The 23,609-nt window shown below is 45.8% G+C and overlaps 2 protein-coding genes and 1 pseudogene across 3 annotated transcripts in view; 2 read left to right on the forward strand and 1 right to left on the reverse strand.

The window, feature by feature from the left end:
• Positions 1-682: 682 nt before the first annotated feature.
• On the reverse strand, positions 683-23,092 carry SRD5A1 (steroid 5 alpha-reductase 1). Its single transcript, XM_014828417.3, has 5 exons — positions 22,572-23,092; positions 15,894-16,060; positions 12,513-12,614; positions 9,967-10,117; positions 683-2,632 (listed from the first exon to the last, which is right to left on the reverse strand). The coding sequence occupies exons 1-5, from the start codon at positions 22,850-22,852 to the stop codon at positions 2,566-2,568; spliced, it is 768 nt and encodes a 255-aa protein (XP_014683903.1). The 5' UTR covers positions 22,853-23,092; the 3' UTR covers positions 683-2,565.
• On the forward strand, positions 8,687-9,235 carry LOC106822989 (small ubiquitin-related modifier 1 pseudogene; annotated as a pseudogene).
• A 285-nt stretch (positions 23,093-23,377) lies between the features above and the next one.
• Positions 23,378-23,609, forward strand: part of NSUN2 (NOP2/Sun RNA methyltransferase 2) — a 29,118-nt gene continuing 28,886 nt past the window's right edge. Inside the window, exon 1 of one of the 2 annotated variants that reach the window (XM_070519883.1) lies at positions 23,378-23,567. In XM_070519883.1, the coding sequence (XP_070375984.1) occupies positions 23,472-23,567 (96 nt within the window). In that variant the 5' untranslated portion in view covers positions 23,378-23,471. The remainder of the gene's footprint in view (positions 23,568-23,609) is intronic. The other variant, XM_014828416.3, reaches the window with a different exon arrangement.

The following is a 23,609-nucleotide window of genomic DNA, read 5'->3' on the forward strand; positions in this document are numbered from 1 at the left end:
TTTCAAAAAAGAACTTATTTGCAAATGATATGATGGCAAAGCTGGAGAGCCTAAGAATAACAAAAGAAAAAAGCTGGAATTCAGAAATAATTTCAGTAGCATGGCTGGATATGCCAAATATACAAACATCAATAGGTTTGATTTATCCTAGTTATGAAACGTACTTGGGGATGCATTCTTATTCACAATAAACAAAATATCAATTATGTAAAAATAACCTTAACAGAAACACACTAGATTTACATGAAGAATGAAGAATGTTACACAGCTCTACCAAGATAGAAAAGAACATTTGATGCTATGAAATTGTTTTTTGAAAGACTGGCATCTGAGCTAACATCTGTTGCCAATCTTCTTCCTCCTCCTCCTCCTCCCCCCCAAAGCCCTCCAGTACATAGTTGCATATTCTAGTTGTGAGTGCCTCTGGTTGTGCTGTGTGGGACACTGCCTCAGCGTGGCCTGATGAGCGGTGCCATGTCCACGCCCAGGATCGGAACTGGTGAGACCCTCGGTCTCTGAAGCCAAGCATGCGAACTTAACCAGTCGGCCATGGAGCTGGCCAGACGAAACGTTAACATAAGTGGGAAGCAGATGTCAGGGCTGAAAACAATGTTACTGTCTGAACTTCTAGGGTGAAGAACTATTGACAGAGAAGAGCAAAACGGACGACTGACAAAATGACTGGACTTTTAACAGTAATTTTATTAATCTCCTTAATTACAATTAATACAATGACATAATTTACTAAATTACAGTCTTTAGGAAATGGAGGGCAGTGAGACGAGACAGATCAAGATTTATTCCTATGTTAATCATTCATCCAGTGCGTGCCAGGAAAGTAGAAACTATGCAGCAGATCTTGAGTTAAGGCAAACGTCTGTACATACCGGTCATTAAAATAAAAAGGAAGCAGTAACAGAGGGAAAATTCACAGTGAGCTCCTCTAGCTCTCAGATGGACATCCTTCTGGCCAGGGACACCTTCCAGAACATGTGGACCCAACTCAATCAGGACAGACTCAGAAGTTTGAGCTTTTTTGAGGAGATCCGAAATATTTATTGCTTTACGTTTTCAAGTAATTAGTTGGCCAGAAAAGGAGAAAATTTCCTGCAAAAACATTGTTTTTAGTTAAATTGAAGCATAGCCACATCAGGAAAAATTTTCTGAGTAATCTAAAACTAAGAGATTCTAAAAACTACGAACCTCCACAATACAGTTTCTCGTGAGGAAGGGAGCCCCTGCTTGGGAAGGCGAGCCAGGAGAAGAGTGGAGGGAGTCAATGGAGTATGGGGTGCCCAGGGGCCTAGGGAGCTGGGGTGCAGGAGGGCCTGCTCCCTCCCCAAAGTCAGCAGGCAGCAAAACGACAGGATGTGACCTCAGGCCCCCTAGCACCATTAGTGGATCATGAGTGAACGCAAATTCTCTTATCTCCAGTTCTCTTTCGTTTCCACCTCTGGAAAGGTGACAGCAACAAGGCAGTGCTGTCCTAGTAGAGGAGGGCATCTTTACCATGTGCTCATTAGATTTTCCCAGAGGGGCCAAGAGATTCCACAGCCTTCTCATTAGAGATTTCTTTTAAATATCTGGCAATAAGTAGTAAACTGTATCACTATCATTTATCTGCATGGACCTTTTGAGTGCATCTAAGTAAGAAATTCTTGGTCAAGATATCGTTTTGCAATATTGAGGGGTACTTTAAAAAAAGCCTTAAAAAATTCTAGTTCTACCTGGAAGGAACAAGAAAAATCATCTTATAGAAGAGACTAGTGATGGCTCATGGCAAAGGACCAGAGATGGGGGGGGCTGCCCTGCTGCACTATCGTGCTCCGACCTGCGGGTCTCCAAGAAGTCCCTTTCATGGGAGACAAAGAAGGCTGCTCCTTATGAACACTCCCAGCGCTGGGCCCTGCCAGTGAAGTTACCTGGTGAGCCAGGCTGGAGCAAGTTCCGGATGCCCCTGTCTAGGCCTCACCGGGGCCTCGTACATCTCCCTTCTCTATCCCCAAGTTTTCCATTTGCACAGCACCCAACAGTGAGAGCTCATGAGTTTCCCTGAGGCCATGACCACCCTGTGGGTACCACAGCCTTTCCGACTCAGCAGGACGAGAGGGAAGAGAGAACCTCTGAAGACAGAGGAGGGGAGGGGTAACATCGCCTTTGACCTTGAGCCAAGTGTTGCAGGGAGTTGTAGGAGGAGAGAAATGTTTGGTCCATACAGGCCATCAAAGATGGCTTGTAAATTCTGGACTTGTGCACATTTAACTGTGCATAGCCCCAAGAGGTAAATCCAAAATCAGAGAAACAGTCAGCAGTCATTACCCAGAGTCCCTGCTTCCTGACCTGATGTGCAGTGTCTTACTTCAACCTGCATTTCTGCTTCAGTAGTTTCTTATCAGGTAGCTTACAAATTTTCTAGAAAAAAATTCCTAGAGCAAATCTTAGAAATCTTCATCTTAGAAAAGACGAAGTAGAAAGAAAATGAGAGAGAAACAATTCATTTATATGATCCCCAAGGAAATATTGTCAAAAAGCTTCAAGTTGAAGATAACTCCATTGACAATGGACTCAGACCAAAAATGGAATTATACTTTTCCTGAACTTCGGATAATCTTCAAATTTCTCAAGGTACCACCTAAAATAAGAAAAAATAACATTAAACAAAAGAAATAATTCTGTCGCAAACATTTAACAGATGCTAACAAAAGGGACATTATTTTTCATTATACAGGAATACTGAGCTTCTTCAAAGTAGGAATAAGAGCTTTGGCATTTCAGATACATAGTTTGATTTTGTCCATATCATGAATAATTAAATATATCTGATTATAAAGTGTGACTCACAAGAAGGAACCTATATAGTTCACCTTTCTATTGGCAAGGAAAATGACTGACATGTGATATAGATGCTGATAGCATGTGCCAGCCCTGGGAAGCAGGCAGACGGCGTGGAGGAGAGGAGCTGACCAGGCATATCTTGAATATCTTCTGGTGACTCGGATAGCTTTCTCAGGCCTAGGAGAGAACCACGGCTCCAGACCTCTGGTCTATTGCAAAGGCACCCAACTATGCGCTGGGAAAATGCAACATGGGGTTGCTCATAATGTGGCCCAGCACTCAGAACAAACAGGCATTTTAAGTTTCTATATAAATTGCATCAACAAAGGCACATGCATTCGTTTGGGGGTAACAGCTCCTTGAAAAGAGTGGCAACTAGGTGGATGGAGTAAAAATTAAAAGTAATTTCATAAGATGGAGAAATAGGCAGAAAAAAAGGACTTTCCATAAGCACCGAAGAATGCGAAACAGACTAAAAATCCTGATGGAAAACGATTAGCTATTTGTAGAAAAGGCAGAAATGTATGACAACAACAAATGCAAGGTGAGCCAGCTGAATCCTGTCGACTTTACACAAGTTAACACTGTAATCCACAAATGCAGAAGGATAACATGTTAGACCGCCATGGGTAATTTCAGATGCTGTTCTGTGTCCTCAAAAAGGCACATGATGAGAAAAATCCTGAGAAGCTGCTCAGTGGACCTCTGGACCAAGCACCCCTCCCCTGACAAGAGGGTAGAGTAACAAGAGCTTTTTCTAGGTCAGTGATGCGGCTGGAGACCAGAGTGCCCATCTCAGAATGTGGCTACAAATAATGGCAGCGCAAAGCTTGTGCAGGTGCATAACACACGTGTTTACTCATTAGTGATTGAAAGTTTTCAGCACACCTGTGCTAGGCTGAAGGTGTACCCCCTAAATTAATATGTTAAAAACCTAACGCCCGAGGTGGTGGTATTAGGAGGTGAGGCCTTTGGAAGGTGCTTAGGTCATGAGGAAGGAGCCCTCAGGAATGGGGTTAGTGCCCTGATAAAACAGGCCCCAAAGAACTCCTTGCTCTTTCTGTCACGTGAGGGCACTGAGAAGTGTCGTCTGCAACCTGGAAGAGGACCTTCACGAGACCCGACCATGCTGGCACCCTGATCTTGAATGTCCAGACTCTAGAACTGTAAGCAATAGACGTTTGTCATTTAAGAGCCACCTAGTTGATGGTATTTTTTGTAATTAGAACCTGAATGGACAAAGACAGCCTGCTAGGGATCTAGGTCATGGACCACGAACAAGTTTCTAAGAGCTTCCACGTGGGTCAGCAGCACTGAGCACTGTGCACTGAGAGGCAGGGAGGCCAACTCCTTGAAACTGCCCACTGAAGAGGGACATACTGGTCCCAAAAGGGCGAGAGCAGAAGCTGATGACAGCTTAAAATCCACAGAGACAGGACAGCCATGTCCACACACACCTGCATGATGGTCCGAAGTGCTGTGCGCTGGCTGACTCCTCACCAAGTTGGAAAGAACGTTTGTCAGATCAAGAATTTCTCTCCCAATAAAGGGATGTTCTTCAAATATGTCAAATTTATTTCACAGAAATCATTATATGGGAACAAAATATACTCTGTTAAATGATTAAGTAGATTGAAATTTTCTCATTCATTTAATCACTGAGGTCACAAATCCACCTCAAGAAATTATATTTTAAGATTTATAGACATATGCGTATGTATAAATATTTTTTAAAGGGAAAGCAGCATGATTTCTACTATTTTTCTCACTCACCCTGGAATCAAACCTGACATGTGACACTGACCAGGGCTGGACACCAATTTTTTGTCTTGATTTTACTGTTGTCGAACCTGAACTAACAGTCCACTGCCTTTTTGTTGCAAGTGAAGTAATCCCCTGTTGGGGGATGCCCATTTCATCACATTGAGATTCTGCTCAATCTGAGATAATTCTTCAAAGCAGTTACTGTTTTTCTGGCTCACAAACAGCTCAGTGTTGCCAATTTTCTGGTGGAGACAGGTCACTGACAATTGAGTAAACACTTTCTGAGCAGCCACAAATCCTGCTTTTTGGATTCAAGTCTGATGAATGGGGCTGTGAGATGAAGGATTTCATAAACATATTCTGGTTAGGCCTTATTTTTAAAAAATCATTACACTATCAATCATAGTGTCTTGAAGACACACTGAATTCTTTTTTTTTTTTGAAGAAAATTGGCCTTGAGCTAACATCCATTGGCAATCCTCCTCTTTTTGCTGAGGAACACTGGTCCTGAGCTAAAATCTGTGCCCATCTTCCTCTACTTTATATGTAGGATGCCTGCCACAGCATGGCTTGATAAGCGGTGTATAGATTCATGCCCGGGATCTGAACCAGTGAACCCCAGGCCGCCAAAGCAGAACACACGAACTTAACTGCTACGCCACCGGGCCAGCCCCTGAATTCATTTTTTTAAGTGACATTAAACTTAACAAATAGGTAAATGTGCAGTGATTTTTTTATTTTAATAGAGTCCCTCCTCAAAGGTTGTCCTCAATGGCCGGCCCCCAGCTTCCACGATTTAGGCGTGAACAAGTACCTGTCTGGGGGCGGCTCCGTGTCTAAGTGGTTAAGTTCGTGTGCTCCGCTGCAGCGGCCCAGGGTTCGGATCCTGGGCAAGAACATGGCACCGCTTGTCAGGCCAGGTTGAGGCAGCGTCCCACATCCCACAACTAGAAGGACCTGCAACTAAGATATACAACTACGTAGGGGGCGGGGGTTGGGGAGATAAAGCAGAAAAAGAAAAAAAGAAGATTGGCAACGGTTGTTAGCTCCGGTGCTAATCTTTAAAAATAAAAAATAAATAAATAAATAAAAAATTAAAAAAAAAGTACATGTCTGTCCTCGGCTGTCATTTCACGGAGAGCTGCAAAAGCGTGTGCAGCCAGCGCATTGCCCCATTGAATAAGCATGGCTGCTAGAGGCTGGCGGGGAAGAAAACGGTGTGGAAACATGCCTCCCTATAATTCCTAGACCCTTTGCCCTCCAACCAGAATATCTGTTAGCAACTCAGCACAGTGGAACCAATATTTCCGATGTAGAGTCTAATGATCAACATAATCATTTATGAATTTAAATACTTCACTTCTAGCTGTTATAGAAAGAAATTCACTGTAATAAAATATTGCTTTGAGAACATTCTGAGAAATCAAATACAGTGCAAGGAATAGCCCCACGGATTGTCTTCTTTTAGAATCAATTTATCTGATGGTTTAATTAGTCGGGTTCGTTGGATTATTAACAAAAAAGGACAGCTTTTCTTTTGTCCTTGGTTTATAAATCCAACATTTCTGAACATACTTTCACCAAAGTGAACTGATTCATTGTTGATCCATTAGAATTGGCTTCGCACTGACGTCAATTTAAACAGCAAATGAATGACAAAGAGCCCTTTCAACTCATGAATCTTTCTGCAAAGAATACCTTTGGGCTTTCATTAACAGAGACTTCAATTTGCAAAGTGGAGTTATTTATTTTCTATTTCTCTAAGTTTCATACTCAAATGCTGACAGGGATCTGCCCCTTCCCTTTTCATTTGAGAAAACATCTTTGCAACTGACTTGGCATGCTCTTGCTTAATCTTCCTCTGATCCAATTTCTTAAAATATCAGTATTCTCTGGTTTGTTTTTATTATTAGAAACCAGCCAATATTCACTTTTTAATTATCTAATATAACCGACGTACAGAACTACATTTTCTCCCACAGGCGACGGCAGCGATGAGGTGGTGGTCTCGGGCCTCTGCTCTGTTGCTGGGAGGAGAAGGGATCCCCACATGCACAGGACATCAGGCTGGGCAGAGATTCACTGGTGGTTGTCATTGTTGTTGCATGAAATCTACCTTGGTGTTATGCATTTTGAGGATTTTGTTACACATATTTCGCCTAAAGTGGTAACATTATTTCAGTGAAGACTGTTTAGAATATGACTCTTTCTGGTTCTGAAAAAAGCACTCCATAGAAAAACAGCAGAAGATTTAGGGAAAACTCCAGTGTGACGTCCTGTAACAGAGGAGAAAACTGAGGGCTTCGAAACTAATACTGGTTGCCCTTACTATGGCCCAATCGATTTTAAATGGCCGAAAAGCTTGTGGGTTATTTCCTAGGGTGGCTATAACAAAGTGCCACCAACTGGGGGCTTAAAGAAGAGAAATCTATTGTCCCACTGCTCAGGAGGCCAGGAGTCCGAAATCCAGGTGTGGGCAGGGCTGCCCCCTCCAAAGCTGTAGGGCAGGCTTGGTTCTCTTGGTTCTCTGTCTCTGCCGTCGCATGGCCATCCTTCCTGTGTCTGTGTCTTCACACGACCTTCTCTTCTTGGTGTGCGGGTCTGTGTCCAACTTTTCCTTTTCGTAAGGACACCAGCCATGGCGGATGTGGGGCCCACCCTACTGCAGTGTGACCTCATCTTACTGATTACACCTGTGATGATCCTTTCCCAAATAAGGCCACCTTCACAGGTTAGCCAGGGTTACGACTTCAGCGTGCTTCTGGGAGGACGCAATTCATTAGCCACAGCAGCAAAGCATTCCTGAACTGCAGCGTTTTCTGTTACTTGTGACACTGCACCCTTTTCCAGAGCCCTTTTTGGTATGAATGTTCTTCACACCTCTGTCGTCTCAGCAGGTCGGCGAGGCAGACAGGTCCTGGCTCTTGGAGCTTGCTCGCCCCTCATTGTCTGTCTGTAAAGATGCCACACTCACTAGCACAGCCGAGCACCTCAAAACATGTGGGTTCTCCTCTTAGGATCTCAGTAACTCTCACGCTTTCAAGATAATGTCTTCGAATATTAGCTACCTAGGTGCTACGGCTCTGACCGCTCTCTGTCATTATCTTGAATAATCCTTAGCATCTTTCAATACGTGGTGAGCCTGGGCAACAAACTTAGGAATTTTCACTCTGAAAAGTCTGCATATTTTCCACTACGCCATGATATCTCTCTCTTCTTCTGTTGGCTTTTTACCTGTGTCCTCTTCCCAAAAGAGAGGACACATTCCGTGAAGTAGGACAACATTACAGATTTTTGTATGCCTCACAGCATTGGCGGCATCCGAGATTTTGACGTAATGTTCTGGAGTGAACGAAGCCAGTGAAGCGGTGCAATGCTCTCCCTAGCTCAGAGGACATGCAGGATCAAGGTGGGCACCAGGGCAACCCGCCCAGGCCAAATTTCCATCATCGCTGCAGCATCAGTGGACCACTGCAATGCTGAGACGGGGCTGAGGTCTCTCCCTTCTCAACGAGACCTGCCTTCCAACCTGTCTGAGACTTTGTTCCCTGAGCCTCAGTGTCTTCATCTGTTGGACTGGAAAGATGCTCTCTAAGTTCACTTCAGCTTCAACATCCTCTATTTTTTATTTTATTGGTCAAATGGATCACAGGCCCTTTGGGGCTCTGATAAAGGCTGAGGCCCCACGCTTTGGAAAATGATGTGATTGGGGGGTGTGCAGAGCCTTGGAGCCCATCAGGGACCCAGGTCCGCACAGTGGAGAGCCTCTGTGTGAATGAACACTGTGAGGGCCTGAGGCTGGGACGTCCCTCCAGCTTCGGGGTTTCCTCCAACTGCTGCTTTCTGTGGTCTGTCACTGCGCAGCCAGCATTCCCTGCTGTAGACAGCGCGTTCCAGGACAGATCCCAAATGCCCCGCTTGACAGTTAACTTCACCATTGAGTCCAGCAGCGTAAATTCAAAGAGGCTCAGAACGGGGTGGAGCCAACGATGTGCTGGCGTGTATCTGACGATTCCTTACAGGGCGGTCATTCTTCAGGTATTTGCACGGCTTTGTAACTTGTTTAGCTAAGAATGGTATAAACAGACCGGCAACTCAAATTAATATTAACATTTCAAAAATGTAACCTGAGGGGAAGAGAGACGGATTTGTAAACCCTGGAGCGAGGTCCTGCCTACCCAAGGGTGCTGCAGTGAGGGGACCTCGGGAGAAACCTCTGTCCCCATGTCTGACCAGGAGGCAAAACCTTCAGCTAACGATTTGGGGGATAAGCAGGAAGGAGAATCCATGAAACTAAAAGTCACTGGACAGGAGAGCAGTGAGATTCACTTCAAAGTGACAATGACGACACATCTCAAGAAACTCAAAGAATCCTACTGTCAAAGACAGGGAGTTCCAATGAATTCCCTCAGGTTTCTCTTTGAAGGCTGGAGAATTGTTGATAATCACACTCCAAAAGAACTGGGGATGGAAGAAGAAGTGATTGAAGTTTATTAGAACAAACAGCGGGTCATTCAACGGTTTAGATATTCTTTTCATTTCTTTTCTTTTCCTTTAATCCTTTTTTAAAAAAATAGTTCTTTTGTAATGTGGTGTTCAAAATGGAACTGAAAACTGGCACCCAGCCTCTTTAAAACATCTGGTGATTTGAATTCTAGTGCCCATTATTCATTATCGTTTGTTTTCAGTGTGCTGATTTTTGGTGATGAAACCTCAGCCCCCTTCATACTGCCCTCTTCTTTCTAAAAATTACACATGTGCACAGAGAGGGCACCTCTCCCAGGACTGTGCATTTTCAGGCTCGTGATAAATAAGAGCGACCAATGAGAGTGTCGATAATGACTTTCCAGTTGGCCCTGAAGTTCTAGCGTGTGACTGCTTCACTCCTGGGCTGTGCCTTTCCACGGGAGATGGAAGTTTTTCAGAGAACTGAACTGTGGAAAAACAACCTTTCCTTAACTTGAAGCTACTTTTAAAAGCTGAGAGTCTGGACCAAAAGACCAGCTTAGAGTCAAGATGATAGAGATGGTGAGAGTAATGACTGACTCCAAAGATGGCTTCACTGAAGAGAAAGCATTTTAAGATTAAAGAAAAATCTTGTCAGAAGATCCCAAAAAGGTTCTAATTTCATCAGCAGATAAAAAAGTTATTCATGCAGACGTGTATACAACAGAACATGCTTTTTGTGATTTTATTCATACTTTTTGGCCTGGGACATGGGTTTTAAATGGACATTGTCCGTACCAGCTTCATTAACAGAAACAAGAGGTTTGTAAAAACTGAAAAAAAATATAACTGGAAAATTGCTACAATAAGGTAGAAAACACATTAAAAATGCTAAACGTTATTAAGTGTTTTAAAACTTACTGGTGATGATGCTGTGCTCTGGTGAATAAAAAGCAGAATGAGAACAGAGCGAAGGCCCCACCCTGGATAGACCAGCTGGCCAGGGCGTAGCCACACCATTCCACCACTTCTCCAAAGTAGTTGGCTGCACTTATGTACTCAAATAAGCCTCCTGGAAGAAAGCAGACCAGGCAGTGCGTTCACCAAATGATGCCTCAGGAAATTCCGCCTTAAGAGATCCTTATTCAGAGAACATAAATTCCACTCTGGGAAAATAGAAGCTTTACAGAATTTTAACCGATGAAATATACTCAACCATACTAGCTTTACTAATTCTCATCACAATTTCTGGTAGTAACTAAATACCTATAACAACACCTACGATTTATCTGAATGTAAAATGCCACTGTTTTGGTATACTTATATATCACTTCGCTAGTTCATGGCTCAAGGACAGAGAATACAGAATAACAATGAACAAACTGCCTTCACAAAAGGGACCTATATAGAACCTTAGACCAAAAATTGAAGACAATAGAAATTTTCAAGGATAGATTCATTCATTCATTCCTTCACTCATCAAATCTTCACAGATTCATCAGGTCGACATTATCGGCCAGACCCTGCTGTAGGCACTTGGGGTACTGCGTGGACAAGACCCCCCCATCTGGAACAGTAAATCCAGTGTACAAACCAGGGAAGTACAGAGCACGGCAGAGGCCTCGGGTGCTGCGAGGAACAGAGCAGGGGAGAGGCCTGGGAGTGGGGCTGGGGGCGGAGGGAGGTCGTGGTCACAGACGGTGGTTGGGACCCACCTGGCTGTGCAGGGGAGGCTCCATCCAAGACTTTCAGGGACAGCTGGGCTGCAGCTGTTGGGGTGGGAGCGCCCCAGGCAGGAGAAGCAAAGGCCCCGAGGCCAGACAGCAGAGCACGCTCCCTGGACCACCTCAGGGCACAGGTGAAGGGATGTGGGGTTTGCAGGAGTTTGCGGTCATTTGAGTGTTGTGTTGTCCTCCCTGTATGGCTTCCAGGAAGATAAGTGGAGGAATTTCAAGCTAAGCACTGCCATGCGCTTTCTAGCTCCGCTGCAGTTTGACTTTACCTACAGAGGGCTTTTTTTTTTTTTGAAAGACTGGCACCTGGGCTAACATCTGTTGCCAATCTTTTCTTTTTTTTCCTTCTTCTTCTCCCCAAAGTGCCCCCAGTACATAGTTGTACATTCCAGTTGCAGGTCCTTCTAGTTGTGCCATGTGGGACACCTCCTCAGCATGGCCTGATGAGCGGCACCATGTCCGTGCCCAGGATCCGAACCGGTGAAACCCTGGGTCGCCGAAGTGGAGTGCACGAACTTATCCACTTGGTCATGGGTACAGCCCTACTGAGGGTTTTGTTTCTTCATTTTTAGAAGCTCTATTGCTTCCTATCTTATGTCTGGTTGGTCTTTTTTTTTATAGCGTATTACTTCTTTATTCATAATTTCAATCCTGTCTTATTTTTATTTATTTTTTATTTTCTTGAGGAAGACTAGCCCTGAGCTAACATCTGCCAATCCTCCTCTTTTTTCTGAGGAAGACTGGCCCTGAGCGAACATCCCTGCCCATCGTCCTCTACTTTATATGTGGGATGTCTGCCACAGCGTGGCTTGCCAAGTGGTGCCATGTCTGCACCCGGGATCCGAACCAGTGAACCCCGGGCTGCTGAGGCAGAATGTGCACACTTAACTGCTGAGCCACCGGGCCGGCCCCAACCCTTTGTTATTTTTTAAATATCTAGTATTCATTTTGTAATCTGCTTCTGTGAATTCTAAGACCTGAAGTCTTTCAAGTTCATCGACACTCATTCATCATCCTTTGTGCTGACATCTTTCCTCGTGGGCTCTGCAACCTTCCAGGTTGGCTCTTATTCCGTGGTCCATGGTCCGTCAGGCTCTCTATGGCCCGAGTTAAAGGCAGATGCTCCCAGGGATCTGGGCTCGTGCTGGCCGACGCGTGAGGCCACCACCCGCTAGGACCACACAGATCCTCGTGCACGGCTGGAGGTTTTTTGTACCATCCAAGCGGGGTGAATTTGGGCTACAAGCCAGCGGGAGGGCAGCCGTGGTTACGGACTCTCACCAGGCGCACTCTGGACTCCGGCACTTGCTTAGATGTTGCCCTCTGAGGATTACTTCCTTTCTTGATACTGACACATTTAAACAGATTTTTTAAAAGTTTCATCCAACATTTTTAATTGTTTTCAGAAGGAGGATCAGTCACATATCACTTCTATTACCAGAAACAAAGTATCGGACGCTCTTGTAAACCAGGAATTCTTCCTCATACTCTCTTTCCAAACACAGACATAACTGGAGTGTCCTTTTTGCTAACAACCATTTGGTTACCCAGAGTTGGTTCTTTTATCATTCTAATGAAACAACAATCATAATTACTGCTATTAATAATGGCAACTCACATTGAAAACTTGCAACTAACAAATACTGGACCTTACTTGTTAGATCTGGCAAAATTGACACAGCAAGGCACCAGGCAATGCCACTTGACAATGACTTCTCCACTCTCAGTACCTACCCCTGGGTATTTTGTACTCGGTCTCCCCTGGTTTCCTGAGATTTCTTAGGATATGATCTGAATGGATGTTTATCAGCATGCCTATTAACCACAGGACAAAACCTAAAGAAAAAAATACACAAGACTATTATGAGTAACGAACTACAAAATTTGAGAGTCCAAGCCTGAATGAATAGTATCACTGTAATCTTTCATATGATTGTTATTAGTACAACATCTTAGCCATAATTGATAGGAAAAAATCATTATAATAAACATTGCCTTTTATTTAAAAGATAATTTATAAGCACTGCTCTCAAGTATGCTAAATAGAGCTTAGTTTTTCTAATAACTCTAATAAATTATCTAATCCATTCAAAATACTTTGACCTGTTGGCCACAATCCATGGTTTTAGGATGACTGGTATGATTAGAAACAGGACTTCTGACTTTGGCACAAGGCTTCTTCCTAGAAAAAGGGGTTACTGTCATCAGGGAGCCAGCCCACGGGATTACTCATCCTCACGACAACTGTGGGAGGCAGGACCGCCCTCTCCATGTGCAGAGGAGAGGGAGTCCCAGCACGCGGTCTCATAACGAGATGTGTTCAGGCCCCTGGAGAGGTGGTGGTTCCTAAGAGACAATCCCTGGTTCTCTTCTTCCTTGGTCACCTCTTTGAGCAATTTAATGCACATGCACCACTTCCCCCACTACTAATTTCCTGCTCGCTCAGCGATCAGCATTCCTGGATCTGTTCATCCACTGCTGCTCCCGACAAAACTGTCAACTGCCAGCTGTCCGGCTCATCCGAGACATCCCAGAGCATCCCCAATGTCTCATCTCCCATTCTTAAACGTCTGCAGAGGTTTTCTATCACTTAAAGGAGTACCTTTAAGTTACTAGCATCTTAATAACTTACTAAGTCACATTCTTACTAGTATCACATCAATTAATTCCAATAAGAAAAGATAAAATGCAAAAATAATGTTTCATAAAAAGAACCACTTCATTTGATAAAAATTTAATTCGATTGTTCTCAAATATTAAAAGAATGTCAATGGCAAATTGTGCTTAACGGTAGCATTCAATTCAATATCAAAGAAACGTACACTTGGAGTAACATTATTATTAATTATCATCACTTTTCCCAGTGACCTAAAATAATTTTTCAGTTACAATGGGGACATGTAGGACCTTGTGGTCTACAGTAAGGGTCTCAAGATTTCTTCCTTCTGATTTCACCGCTGTAGGCAGAATTTCTTTAGACAGAAATTATAAACAGTTTGCACCAAATTTTGTAAAATGTTTAATAAGTCACTTATTGGATCCATAAATTTATGGTTGATTTGCTACCTTTTCGCATTTCAGTCTGTCACCTCTGGGTAATTTGACCCCCAATTTGAGGTTCCAGAAAGAAGCACTTTCCCCAAATTCCATGCTTACTTTATTTCTCTTCTAAGAGACAAGCTCCCTTAATTGCCTAGATTAGTAAAAAAAAAACTAGTATTTGTGCTCATCTAAGCCAAATATTTAATTCCATTTTTAGGGGTCTTAAAACCTTCTAGATCAACCACTTTTATTTGCTCTGAAAGACTTTTTGTTAGGATATTATTATTATTACTTACTTAGCTCTCATAGTAACTATGTAAGTGTAATTAATTATTCACATAATTTCATGTAGTCTCCTTACAAAAACTATAAACTCTACAAAATAAATATAATACACAAAAGGTAACCTAGTTTGTTTCCCAATTGGCATATTTTTTCATTTTCAAATCTTTCTGTTTAATTGTAGAAAATTCTAGAGGTTTGTATACAATTTATTGGTGTCTTGACTTTTAGACCAGCTTCAAGGCATCTGCAGGTGATGTGGTCTGTCTGCCAAGCTCCTTTAAATGACATTTAAATTCACAGACCAAAAGGATTCTTTGCTTTGTTGTTGTTTACCAAAAGTATCCAAACAATTCATCACAGTCCTGTTAGAATCTCAAATAAATATTTAAAACCTTTATCTTTTTAGTTAAAAAACAAAATCCCCTTCCTCCTTGACCTCGTAGCCTTCCTTGGGGAGAACCAGCGAGGTCCGCTGGTTTCAACTCAGGCTCTGCTCCTGCCTTGATTTAGACCTTGGACCGACGGCTCACGCCTCTGACCTTTCCCTTCTCACCTGAGAAGGGCCTAATTTCTGCCCTTTTCAGGACCGTGGGAAGCAGAATGTGTGTGTGGGCAGAAGCCAAGCCTTCTTCAAGGAGCTCCAAAGCCTGTTCTTCCTGCTTCTTCGGGGTCGGGGCAGAAGAAAATTGGGTCGTCAAAGGGCAGGTCAATGAGAAGACAGATGTGGCAGTGCACAAACAAAATTAGCCTAGCATTTCCTGGAGACACAGATGTGGAGCCAGAAAAGGATCTTAAAAACATTCCCCTCCATCCTTCCCGTGAGAGATGAGGAAACAGAGCTCTCAGTGCAAAATTTCCCAGGTCTGACGAGGGCATAGCCCTTGGAAGATTTTAATCCACAGAAAAAAATACGGCTGAGAAACGTGAAATGCTCTGTCAACAACAAAGGACTATGCAAATATTAGTTTTCTCTATTATTACAAATTCATACACATAGAGAAAAAGCCAAGTGGAATATAAGGTTGCTTCATGTAGCTTAAGGTAAAGTCCTGTGGGGAAGTTTGAAAATTTGATGGACTAATTTCAGACACAGTTTGCTACCAGGGGGCAAGCTACACCTGAATGCACTAGAATTTCTAAACTCTAGGACAAACTACATAAATATACAGGAGAACCTTCCTTATAAACAAGAGCCCCAAGATCACATATTTTTAATGCTCTTGCAAATATTTTTGATTGCTAATGCTTTATTTTCATTTTTGCTCAGAATTTTAAGGTTATCATTAGAACTCGGAAATATACATTAATTTACATTAATTGATAAAAAGAAAAACCAAACGTTTATTCAAGTTAGTGTAATCATAAAAGTCTAATTGCCTTCTTGGGAGATAATCCAGTCTGACTTTTTCTCATGTTCCGGAAGAAACCGCAGGAGGTTTAATGCCTGTCTTAGATTACATGGTCAACTGGTGGCCACGTCTCCTCAAACCTGGCACGCCTCCCACTCTGCTGGAGCTTGTTCCTATTTTTAGGCTTGCCTTTCAAACAGGTATTTGCACATTCAGCGCCTGAGTGGGCAGACACCAGGCACCTGCGTCATCGTCCACTGCTGATGGTGTGCTGGGACAGCCTGACTACCTCCGGTGCTCTGGCCCCCTGCTGCTAGGTCAGGGACCATCACGGACTCTTTGTTCTCTCGAGAAGAGCAGACTTTGTAACTGAAAACTACTGGAATATGAAAATTAAAGTTATGACTCGAATGACAGAGTGCCTCACTAAGACACCCACCTGTCAGGAATCGGGGGTCAGTGACCCAGTCATCAGTGTACACCGCATACTGGCTCAAGTATCTGCTTTGCAAGTAGCCGTTATAGGTACAGAACATGAATGCCAACACACACAAGTGCAATGGCATCGGCTTTCCTCCTCGGATCAGAAATGGGAAAATCAAGCACCTTCGGAAACAGGAAACAGAAGCAAATTTTAAAAAGCACAAACAACCAACAATAAGGAATATGATTGTTGCAATTCTATTTTAAATGTCTTGGACTTTTAATCTTGCTTCCTTGTACAAAAGTCATTCCCACTAATACTTGTATTGGTTTACTATATCTGTCGAAAGCAGAATTTCCCACATTTCAATAATCTACACCATAGTGCACAAACTCAGGATTCTAATTATACAGAATGGGAAACAGACACATGGAGTTAGAGAAAACAGGCTTCAAGAGTCTCCCAAAATTTCCACTACCCTAAAACCAGTCACTCATTCTAGTCTGAGCAATACAATTTGGAGGACACCATCTCATCCATCACCATCACAGAGGCTGTCAGTCACTGAGCGCCACTTGCAAGGCCTCCTAGCTTCCGGGCAGGAGCCACTGCTCCCCACATTTGACAGAGGACAAGATTAAAACTCAGAGTAGATAACTAATCTGCTCAAGGTCACAGGGCCAGTGAGTGGCTGAGTTTAAGCGTAAACCTTGGTAATTCAAAGATCATGTCTTCTTTTATACCACACTACTTAGGTGCACACTACCAAAAGCTTAAAGACAAAATATAAGGACAAGAAATTAGGAACTTATGGAAAGGATGCAAGATTTTATTTTGTGTTTGATTTTCTCTTTAAAATAAATGTGCAATACATTGAAAGAGGGGACATCACTACATATTCTATAGACCTTTAGTGGACAATAAGGAGCTATTACGAATGACTTTATGCCAGTAAATTTGACAACCTGGACGAAAATAGGCAAAATTCCTAAAAGACACAGATGACCAAAACTGACCCAAGAAGAAATCAACAACTTAAATAGTTCTCTAACAATGAAAGAAATTGAATTTAGACCTATGAAATTAGAGAAAAGGCAAAACTAGAGTCAGGAGAGGTGATGAAGCACAAAGAGATATTTAAGGGGAACACAACTGTTCTATATTTTGATCATGGCGATGATTACACAACTGTACACAATCATCGAAATTGATCAAACTATAGACTTAAAATGAGTGAATTTCATTGTATGTAAATTATACCTTAAAACAAGGAAAAAATGTAAAAGCTTACTATTTGTTTCCATTCTGGTCATCTACCCCAGGGTGGAAACATACTTAATTATTAACAGTAATAGTAGTAGCATGATAATCATAATATAATGTTGGCTGTGCATCTCCAAGGCGTTCTCTCCCCCACAATCTCACTCAACCCCTTGAGAGAACATTCACAAGAATCAAAAGCAGTCTTCAAGGTTCTCGCCTTGTTCAGACCAACTCCCCAAAGAAGACTTCATACAGGGTTAGGGCAAAGCAGTAGTTGGGTATGAAGCATCCATTTGGCTATGATGTCATGAGTGAGGCAGTTATTTATCTGGAAGCTAGAGTGTTGGCAAGCACCTAAAAAGAACAGGGAATCCCAGCCTCTTCCCTCTGCTTTGTGGAAACATGATCCTTACCTGGGCAGATAGTTGGTACAGTGGGCTGGCATTTGGGATGCAGGCTCACTGTGAACGCTTGCACTGTGAGAGGCCAACATTGCCTGTGGATGGAGAGGATTGGGTCTCGAGTGGGAAAGTGTGTGTGTCTTGGACCAGCGTGGGCTCCCTTAAAAACAGGCAGAGATTTTGCCTTGGGATCAGGCATTGTTGTAATGGTGCTTTTCCGGGCCCTGTTCCTCAGCCAGGGCAGAGGGCCTCGTCAGACCCAGCGGAGACACTCAATGGTGGAAGACAAAGCGGTTCTCACTCTATGACTGAGTGCACAGACCTGAGAAGCGCCCAGGGTGAACAGCCTCATTTCCAAAGTGAGAGGAGGGCATTCTTGAACCATGGGGAATGGACAAAGGAGAAGAGGATGAGAAAGTGGAGAGAAAACTCTCCTGGGAGCTAAGTTCTCAAGGAATTACCCAGGAGGCAAACTGCAGTATAGAACTGAGTGTGAGAACTCCCAGTTTGAAGAAATATAGAAGAAAGAGTAGGAAATAAGCATCATGGGAGAGGCAAGTGCTGGCCTTGGTTTTGAAAGATCCCTGTTAAAAATCCAGAGTACTCAGTTCATAAGAGACTGGGACTGTTGACCTGAACAAAATCCACGCTAAACTCAACACAGGATAATAGGAATGCAGGGCCAAAAGGGGAAAGGAAAAACTTTCTGATGCTGGAAATATACAGAATAGATACTAAAAGAAAATGATCTAGGGAAGAGCTCTGGGCTAGTTCTCACAAATTTCTAAATTATAAGTGAATGAGGTGTTAAAGAAGCAACTTGGGGAAGACATTCTGCAACTGTGGTAGTCATTCCCCTCCAGGAAATGAAAACACGGGAGATGTTCCCTCTGGGAGATGAGAATCATGTACAGCAAACTTTTGATAGATTTCTCCCAATTTGGTTTCAAGTTCAAGACTGACTTCTGAAGAACTGGCAAACACTGGCTGGCACCTTGTAGAGGTGAAGCCCAAACCTCTGTCGTTTGATCTTCACATCCCCTCCCTCATCTGCCACTCGTGATCTTTGCCTGTGATGGCAACATGAGTCTAGATCAGGTGTCAGCAAGCTGCGGCCCCAGGGCCCAATCCAGTCGACCACCTGTTTTAGTACCACCTGTGAGCCAAAAACATTTTTTACATTTTTAAATGGGGGGGGGTGAATCAAAAGAATATTTCATGATACGTGCAAATTACATGAAATTCTAGTTTCAGTGTCCATACATAAAGAAGTATGCACTCGGGGGGCCAATCAACACCTCTCAGTGTGGCCCCCAACCAGTCAAGGTCTGCAGTCACCTGGCCGGGAAAACAGGCTCCACATGCCCAAGCGGGATGCCTAACCTCTGTTAAGTGGAGGTGCAGTGGATGAAGAAGTAAGCCAGGGACTCTTTGCCACGTGAGCAAAGGCAGGCGTCCCACATATAAAGTAGAGGAAGATGGGCAGGGATGTTAGCTCAGGGCCAGTCCTCCTCAGCAAAAAAGAGGAGGATTGGCACCAGGTAGCTCAGGGCTAATCTTTCTCAAAAAAAAAAAACAACAAACAAACAAATAAATAAAAAAAAGAAAAAGGCAGCCTGGCTTCAGGTAATACCGAAAAAACTTGCTTGGCTGGATAGAATGCAGCAGAATCTGAGGTGAGGCAGCAGCTTCCAGGGGAATAGCCAGGGACTCTGACAAAGGCAGAGCAGCTCTGAGCTGATGTTGGTGACAAGGGGAAACCACTGCCCACTTCTAGCATGCATGTGTCCCAGGTGAGCAGGTAAGGGCTCAGATGCTGCTCCACACACAGCAAAACCAAGGGCGGCATGAGAAGACGCTGCCTGTGCCCTCAAGAACTCAGAAGCCTATGATCAGCAGGAGGCGACCTGGGGGCAGACAGGACGCAGGTGAACACTACAACTACTGAGGGCCTCTGGACAACCAAGTTGTTGCGTTGTGGATTAAAAACATTCCTACAAAGGTCCTTCGCCATCCTTGGGGGATTGGACAGGACCTTGTGCAGTTTTTCCTACAGCTGTCCCCTGTCCCCTTCCTGGCTGGCCTTCCCTTCCCTCCATGGCTCTTCTGCCAAAAAGATCCAGAAGCTGTTCCACAATCTGTCTGGCGCTCCTTGACTCCCTATGGGAATATCTTGTCTCTATGCCCCCAATAACGAGTACAGTTCCAGGTACACAAACCTCTCCTCAGTAAATGTGTGCCGAATAAACACAGGAAAACGCCCAGGCCTCCGTCTCCTATAAGCAAACACACCTTTCCGCCTGACCCTGGGAGGCCCCTCTAGCTGGCTTTGGTCCTCACCTCTCCCTCATGAGGCTCAAACTCCTCTAGGGCAGAGCCTTGCCTCACTCCTCAAAGCTTAGCATGGGGCCTCTGAAGACATCTGCCAAATTCCCGAAGTCAATACCTGCTTCGGGCTTGTTGGAGCTTGTCCCTAGTTGGTTTCTCTTCCACCAGCCCGATTCAGGCTGGCATTCATACAGTCTCCTTTCTCACTCAGCCTGGTGTCATCTGTGGCACGCTGTACAAACGGGGGGCTCTGTACACGTTGACTGGCTCAGTGGATGGGTTGAAATAAGTGCTCAGTGTTGTATGCGTTTCGGTCCTCCCCAAGCGCTCACTGACTTAGGTCAAATGACCGTTTAATAAATTAGTTGCTTGGGTAGAATGGAAAATGTTTATCTTCCTATTTGGAAAACTTAAATGTCCCCAAAACACACAGGCTATGAGTACAGTAACATGTACAACTTGAAAAAAGTAGCCCAGCTGTTTAAAAAACTACACCTGACACAGCAAATCCTCGGGAGCAGAGTATTTAAAGCCACTCATCTTGGAACTAGGGGTTTTAGTCCCAGCGATCTCGCGTCGAACAGCCTTGGGGAAAAGTGAATTCTCTGTCTCAGTGGCCACATCTGGATGAAATGAGCAATTCAAGTTTTATCACTCTAGAAGTGACTCTGATCTTTCGGGAGGCTGCATTGGGTCTCCCACCAGAGCGAGCCTAGATACAATTAAACACAGTGTCTTAAATTAAAAAGTTTCGACTCCAGGCTTTCAGACAAGGCCCTGTAAAGTGCTGCCTTTACCCCTTTCCGATGCCATGTCTTTACAAGTTCTTTATTGGAACTCAAAGCTGGCAGCAATGTACATGAGTGACATGAAGAGAATGTACATGGATGTGCCCGTTTGCATGGCAATATAAAACGGTATTATTTACCAATATTGACCATTCAGATTTGCCAGCACCATGCAAGCATTTTATGGAGTTGCCTTTATTTCATACGCATGCCAATCCCACAGGATGGTCGCATCACTGTGCACATTTCACAGATGGGGAAGCCCTGCTGCAGGGCAGCTCAGTTACTTATCTTAGTCCTGAGTGTTGGGGGTGGGATAACACCTGGCAGGCTGACTCCAGAGCTGGTTTCTGGCCATTAGAGAAATGGACAGGGACAGACACAGGTTCTGGCACATTTACAGCGAAGCATATACAGACATGCACATATTATTAATATCCAAATTGCAGTAATGCTCAATCACATTACAAAAAAATCTGGCAGGGTGACAATAACCTTGCTTAATGGAATACTCTTGGATTGTCAGGGACACAGGACTCAGAAAGCCTTTTTGAACACTGACACTGCCCATTCAACGTGCCTGCATAAGAACAGAGGGGGACACACGCTGAGCCAGGAATGCTAGTCCTGAGAAGCAGATGAAGAGAGGTTTACACAGACACACACACTTCTTCCTATGTCTCTACGAAGTGGCTGTTATAAGGGGGGGACCCAAAACAAGAGAGGTCAAGTAACTGGCCCACAGTCACAGAGGAAGTGAGCCCCACTCTCTTGGATGCAGAGAACATTCTTTTCACCTGTGCAGCCTTGTCAAGTCTGAATGAAAAATCTTAAAATTTTATTTTAAACTTTTCTTCAGCCATTTGGTTTAGGCGTATAAAAGTTAAAGCCTAAGGCTGGAGAGAGCCCCCAACTTATTAGAAGACCTGAAAACCAAAGATTTGGAAGTCACTTTTAGGACTTTATCTGTGTGTAAGGTCACTTCTCCGAAAACCACTGCCAGCGTCCTGGGGCCCCTGCACAAAGTCCAGGTGAGAGTCCCTGAGAGCGGCGGGTTCAAGCTGAGACAGCCCCTACTGTAAGGGGGAAAGAAGTCCTTTTGGGAAGCCAGGTTTCTAAGCTGCAGGTTATCACTTGGCTGGGAGAAAACACCTCTACCCACACCAAACAAAAGGGGAAACGCAGAAAAGGAGCAGAAAAAAGTTGCTTAGGGTGACTTGAGATCACCTGCATTTACCTAAGACACCACCCGATAAAAGGGATCCAAGTTCAGGATTATGAGGTAGTTACCTTCTAGATTAAGGTTTACAGAAAACTCTTTTCTATTACTGCCTTTTAATTCCTCACTAACCGTCTCCCTGTCTCCCCCACTTTTCAGACATGTTTGTTTCCCAGATAACTCCCCGGCCAGCAGACACAGGGAGACAGCGCTGGGGTGTTGGGAGGACTCCAGGAAGTCGGGGTGAAGAGAGAGGACCCAGGGAGGGGTCGACAAGACGAGGCTGCCTGGGGGGCGCAGGGTGGTGGCACCGGGGATGGCCGGGGGGAGAAGGCTACAAGAAGGCGCTGGGGGAGGGGGGGGGAATAAGGAGAAGACCCTGGGAGCGGAAGCCAAGAGCGTAGGCAGAGGGAGCTGGGCCGGTGGGCACAGGAGAGGCGCCGGGCAGAGGGTGCAGGCAGAGGGGGCCAGGCCTGGGGTGCAGAAAGAAGGAACCAGGCCGGAGATTGTAGGCAGAGGGAGCCGGGACAGGGGTGCAGGGAGAGGGCGCCGGGCCGGGTGCAGGAAGAGGCGCGGGGCCGGGGTGTAGGGGGAGGGCGCCGGGCCGGGTGCAGGGAGAGGCGCGGGCCCGGGGTGCAGGCAGAAGGAGCCGGGCCAGGGGCACAGGGAGAGACGCGGGGCAGCCGGCCGTTACCGTTGCACGTAGTGGACGAGGAACATGGCCAGGAGAATGCTGTTGGGCCAGCGTTGGAGGCGATCGGCTGCCGCCCCGGCGCACACGAAGAGCGGCACGGCCAGCGAGGGCAGCTCTTGCACAGCCCAGGCGGCCCGCGCCGGCAGACGAAAGCCGGAGCGCGGGGACAAGTGGCGCCCATAAGGAGAGCTCACCAGCTTCAACACCACGAAGCACAGGCAGGCCGCGGCGCACAACAGGTAGGCGAGCGCGTCCAGCAGGAAGCGCTCAGCCAGCTTCATCGTGGGGCACGGCGGGCGCGGTCCATGGCCCGGCGACTGCGGCAGGCAACATATAGGGCGGCGGCGAGGGGGCGGGAGGCGCGGTTACCTGAGACCCACGCGGGCTGCGAGCTCCCCGGGTCCGGATCCGCACGCTGGAGGGGGCGGTCAGGAGGTGCGCGGGGCGCAGCGGAGGGCGGGCCGCGGGCGGGCTGCAGAGCGGCCCGCCTCGCCCACTCGGCAGGAGCCCCGCCCCACCTCAGGCCCAGCACCGCCCACACGCCGGAGTCCCCGCCCCCTCCCTGGCCCGCCCCACCCCCGCCGTTCTGCGCACGCGCGACCCCGGGCTGTCCGCGGAGCTGCCTGAGGCCGCGCGGGAAACCTGGACGCTGGCGCGCAGGCACCTGTGGACTCCTCTTTGGCTCAGCTGTCCCACGCGGGGCTGGCGGCGGTTCTTCCCGCTCGTTGTTTTCCGGGGCGCGGGTCGCGGAGCTTTTGGCGCACTTGAAGGTCCCTACAGACCCCAAGAGGAGCAGGCGCGGCGCGGCGCGCGGGGGCCTCAGCTCGGCCCGGAAGTCCGGCGGCGGCAGCGGCGGTGGCTGGCCGGTGGACACGGGTGGCGTGCGCGGCTGCGGGGGCCATGGGGCGGCGGGCGCGGGGGCGGCGACTGCAGCAGAGGCAGCGGCCGGACGGCGCGGAGGACGGTGCCCAGGGCGGCGGGAAGCGCAGTGAGGCGGTAGGAGCCAGGCGAAGGCGGGCCGGGGCCCCGCGTAGGCCT

Source organism: Equus asinus, chromosome 10 (assembly GCF_041296235.1).
Source record: "Equus asinus isolate D_3611 breed Donkey chromosome 10, EquAss-T2T_v2, whole genome shotgun sequence".
NCBI lineage: Eukaryota > Metazoa > Chordata > Mammalia > Perissodactyla > Equidae > Equus > Equus asinus.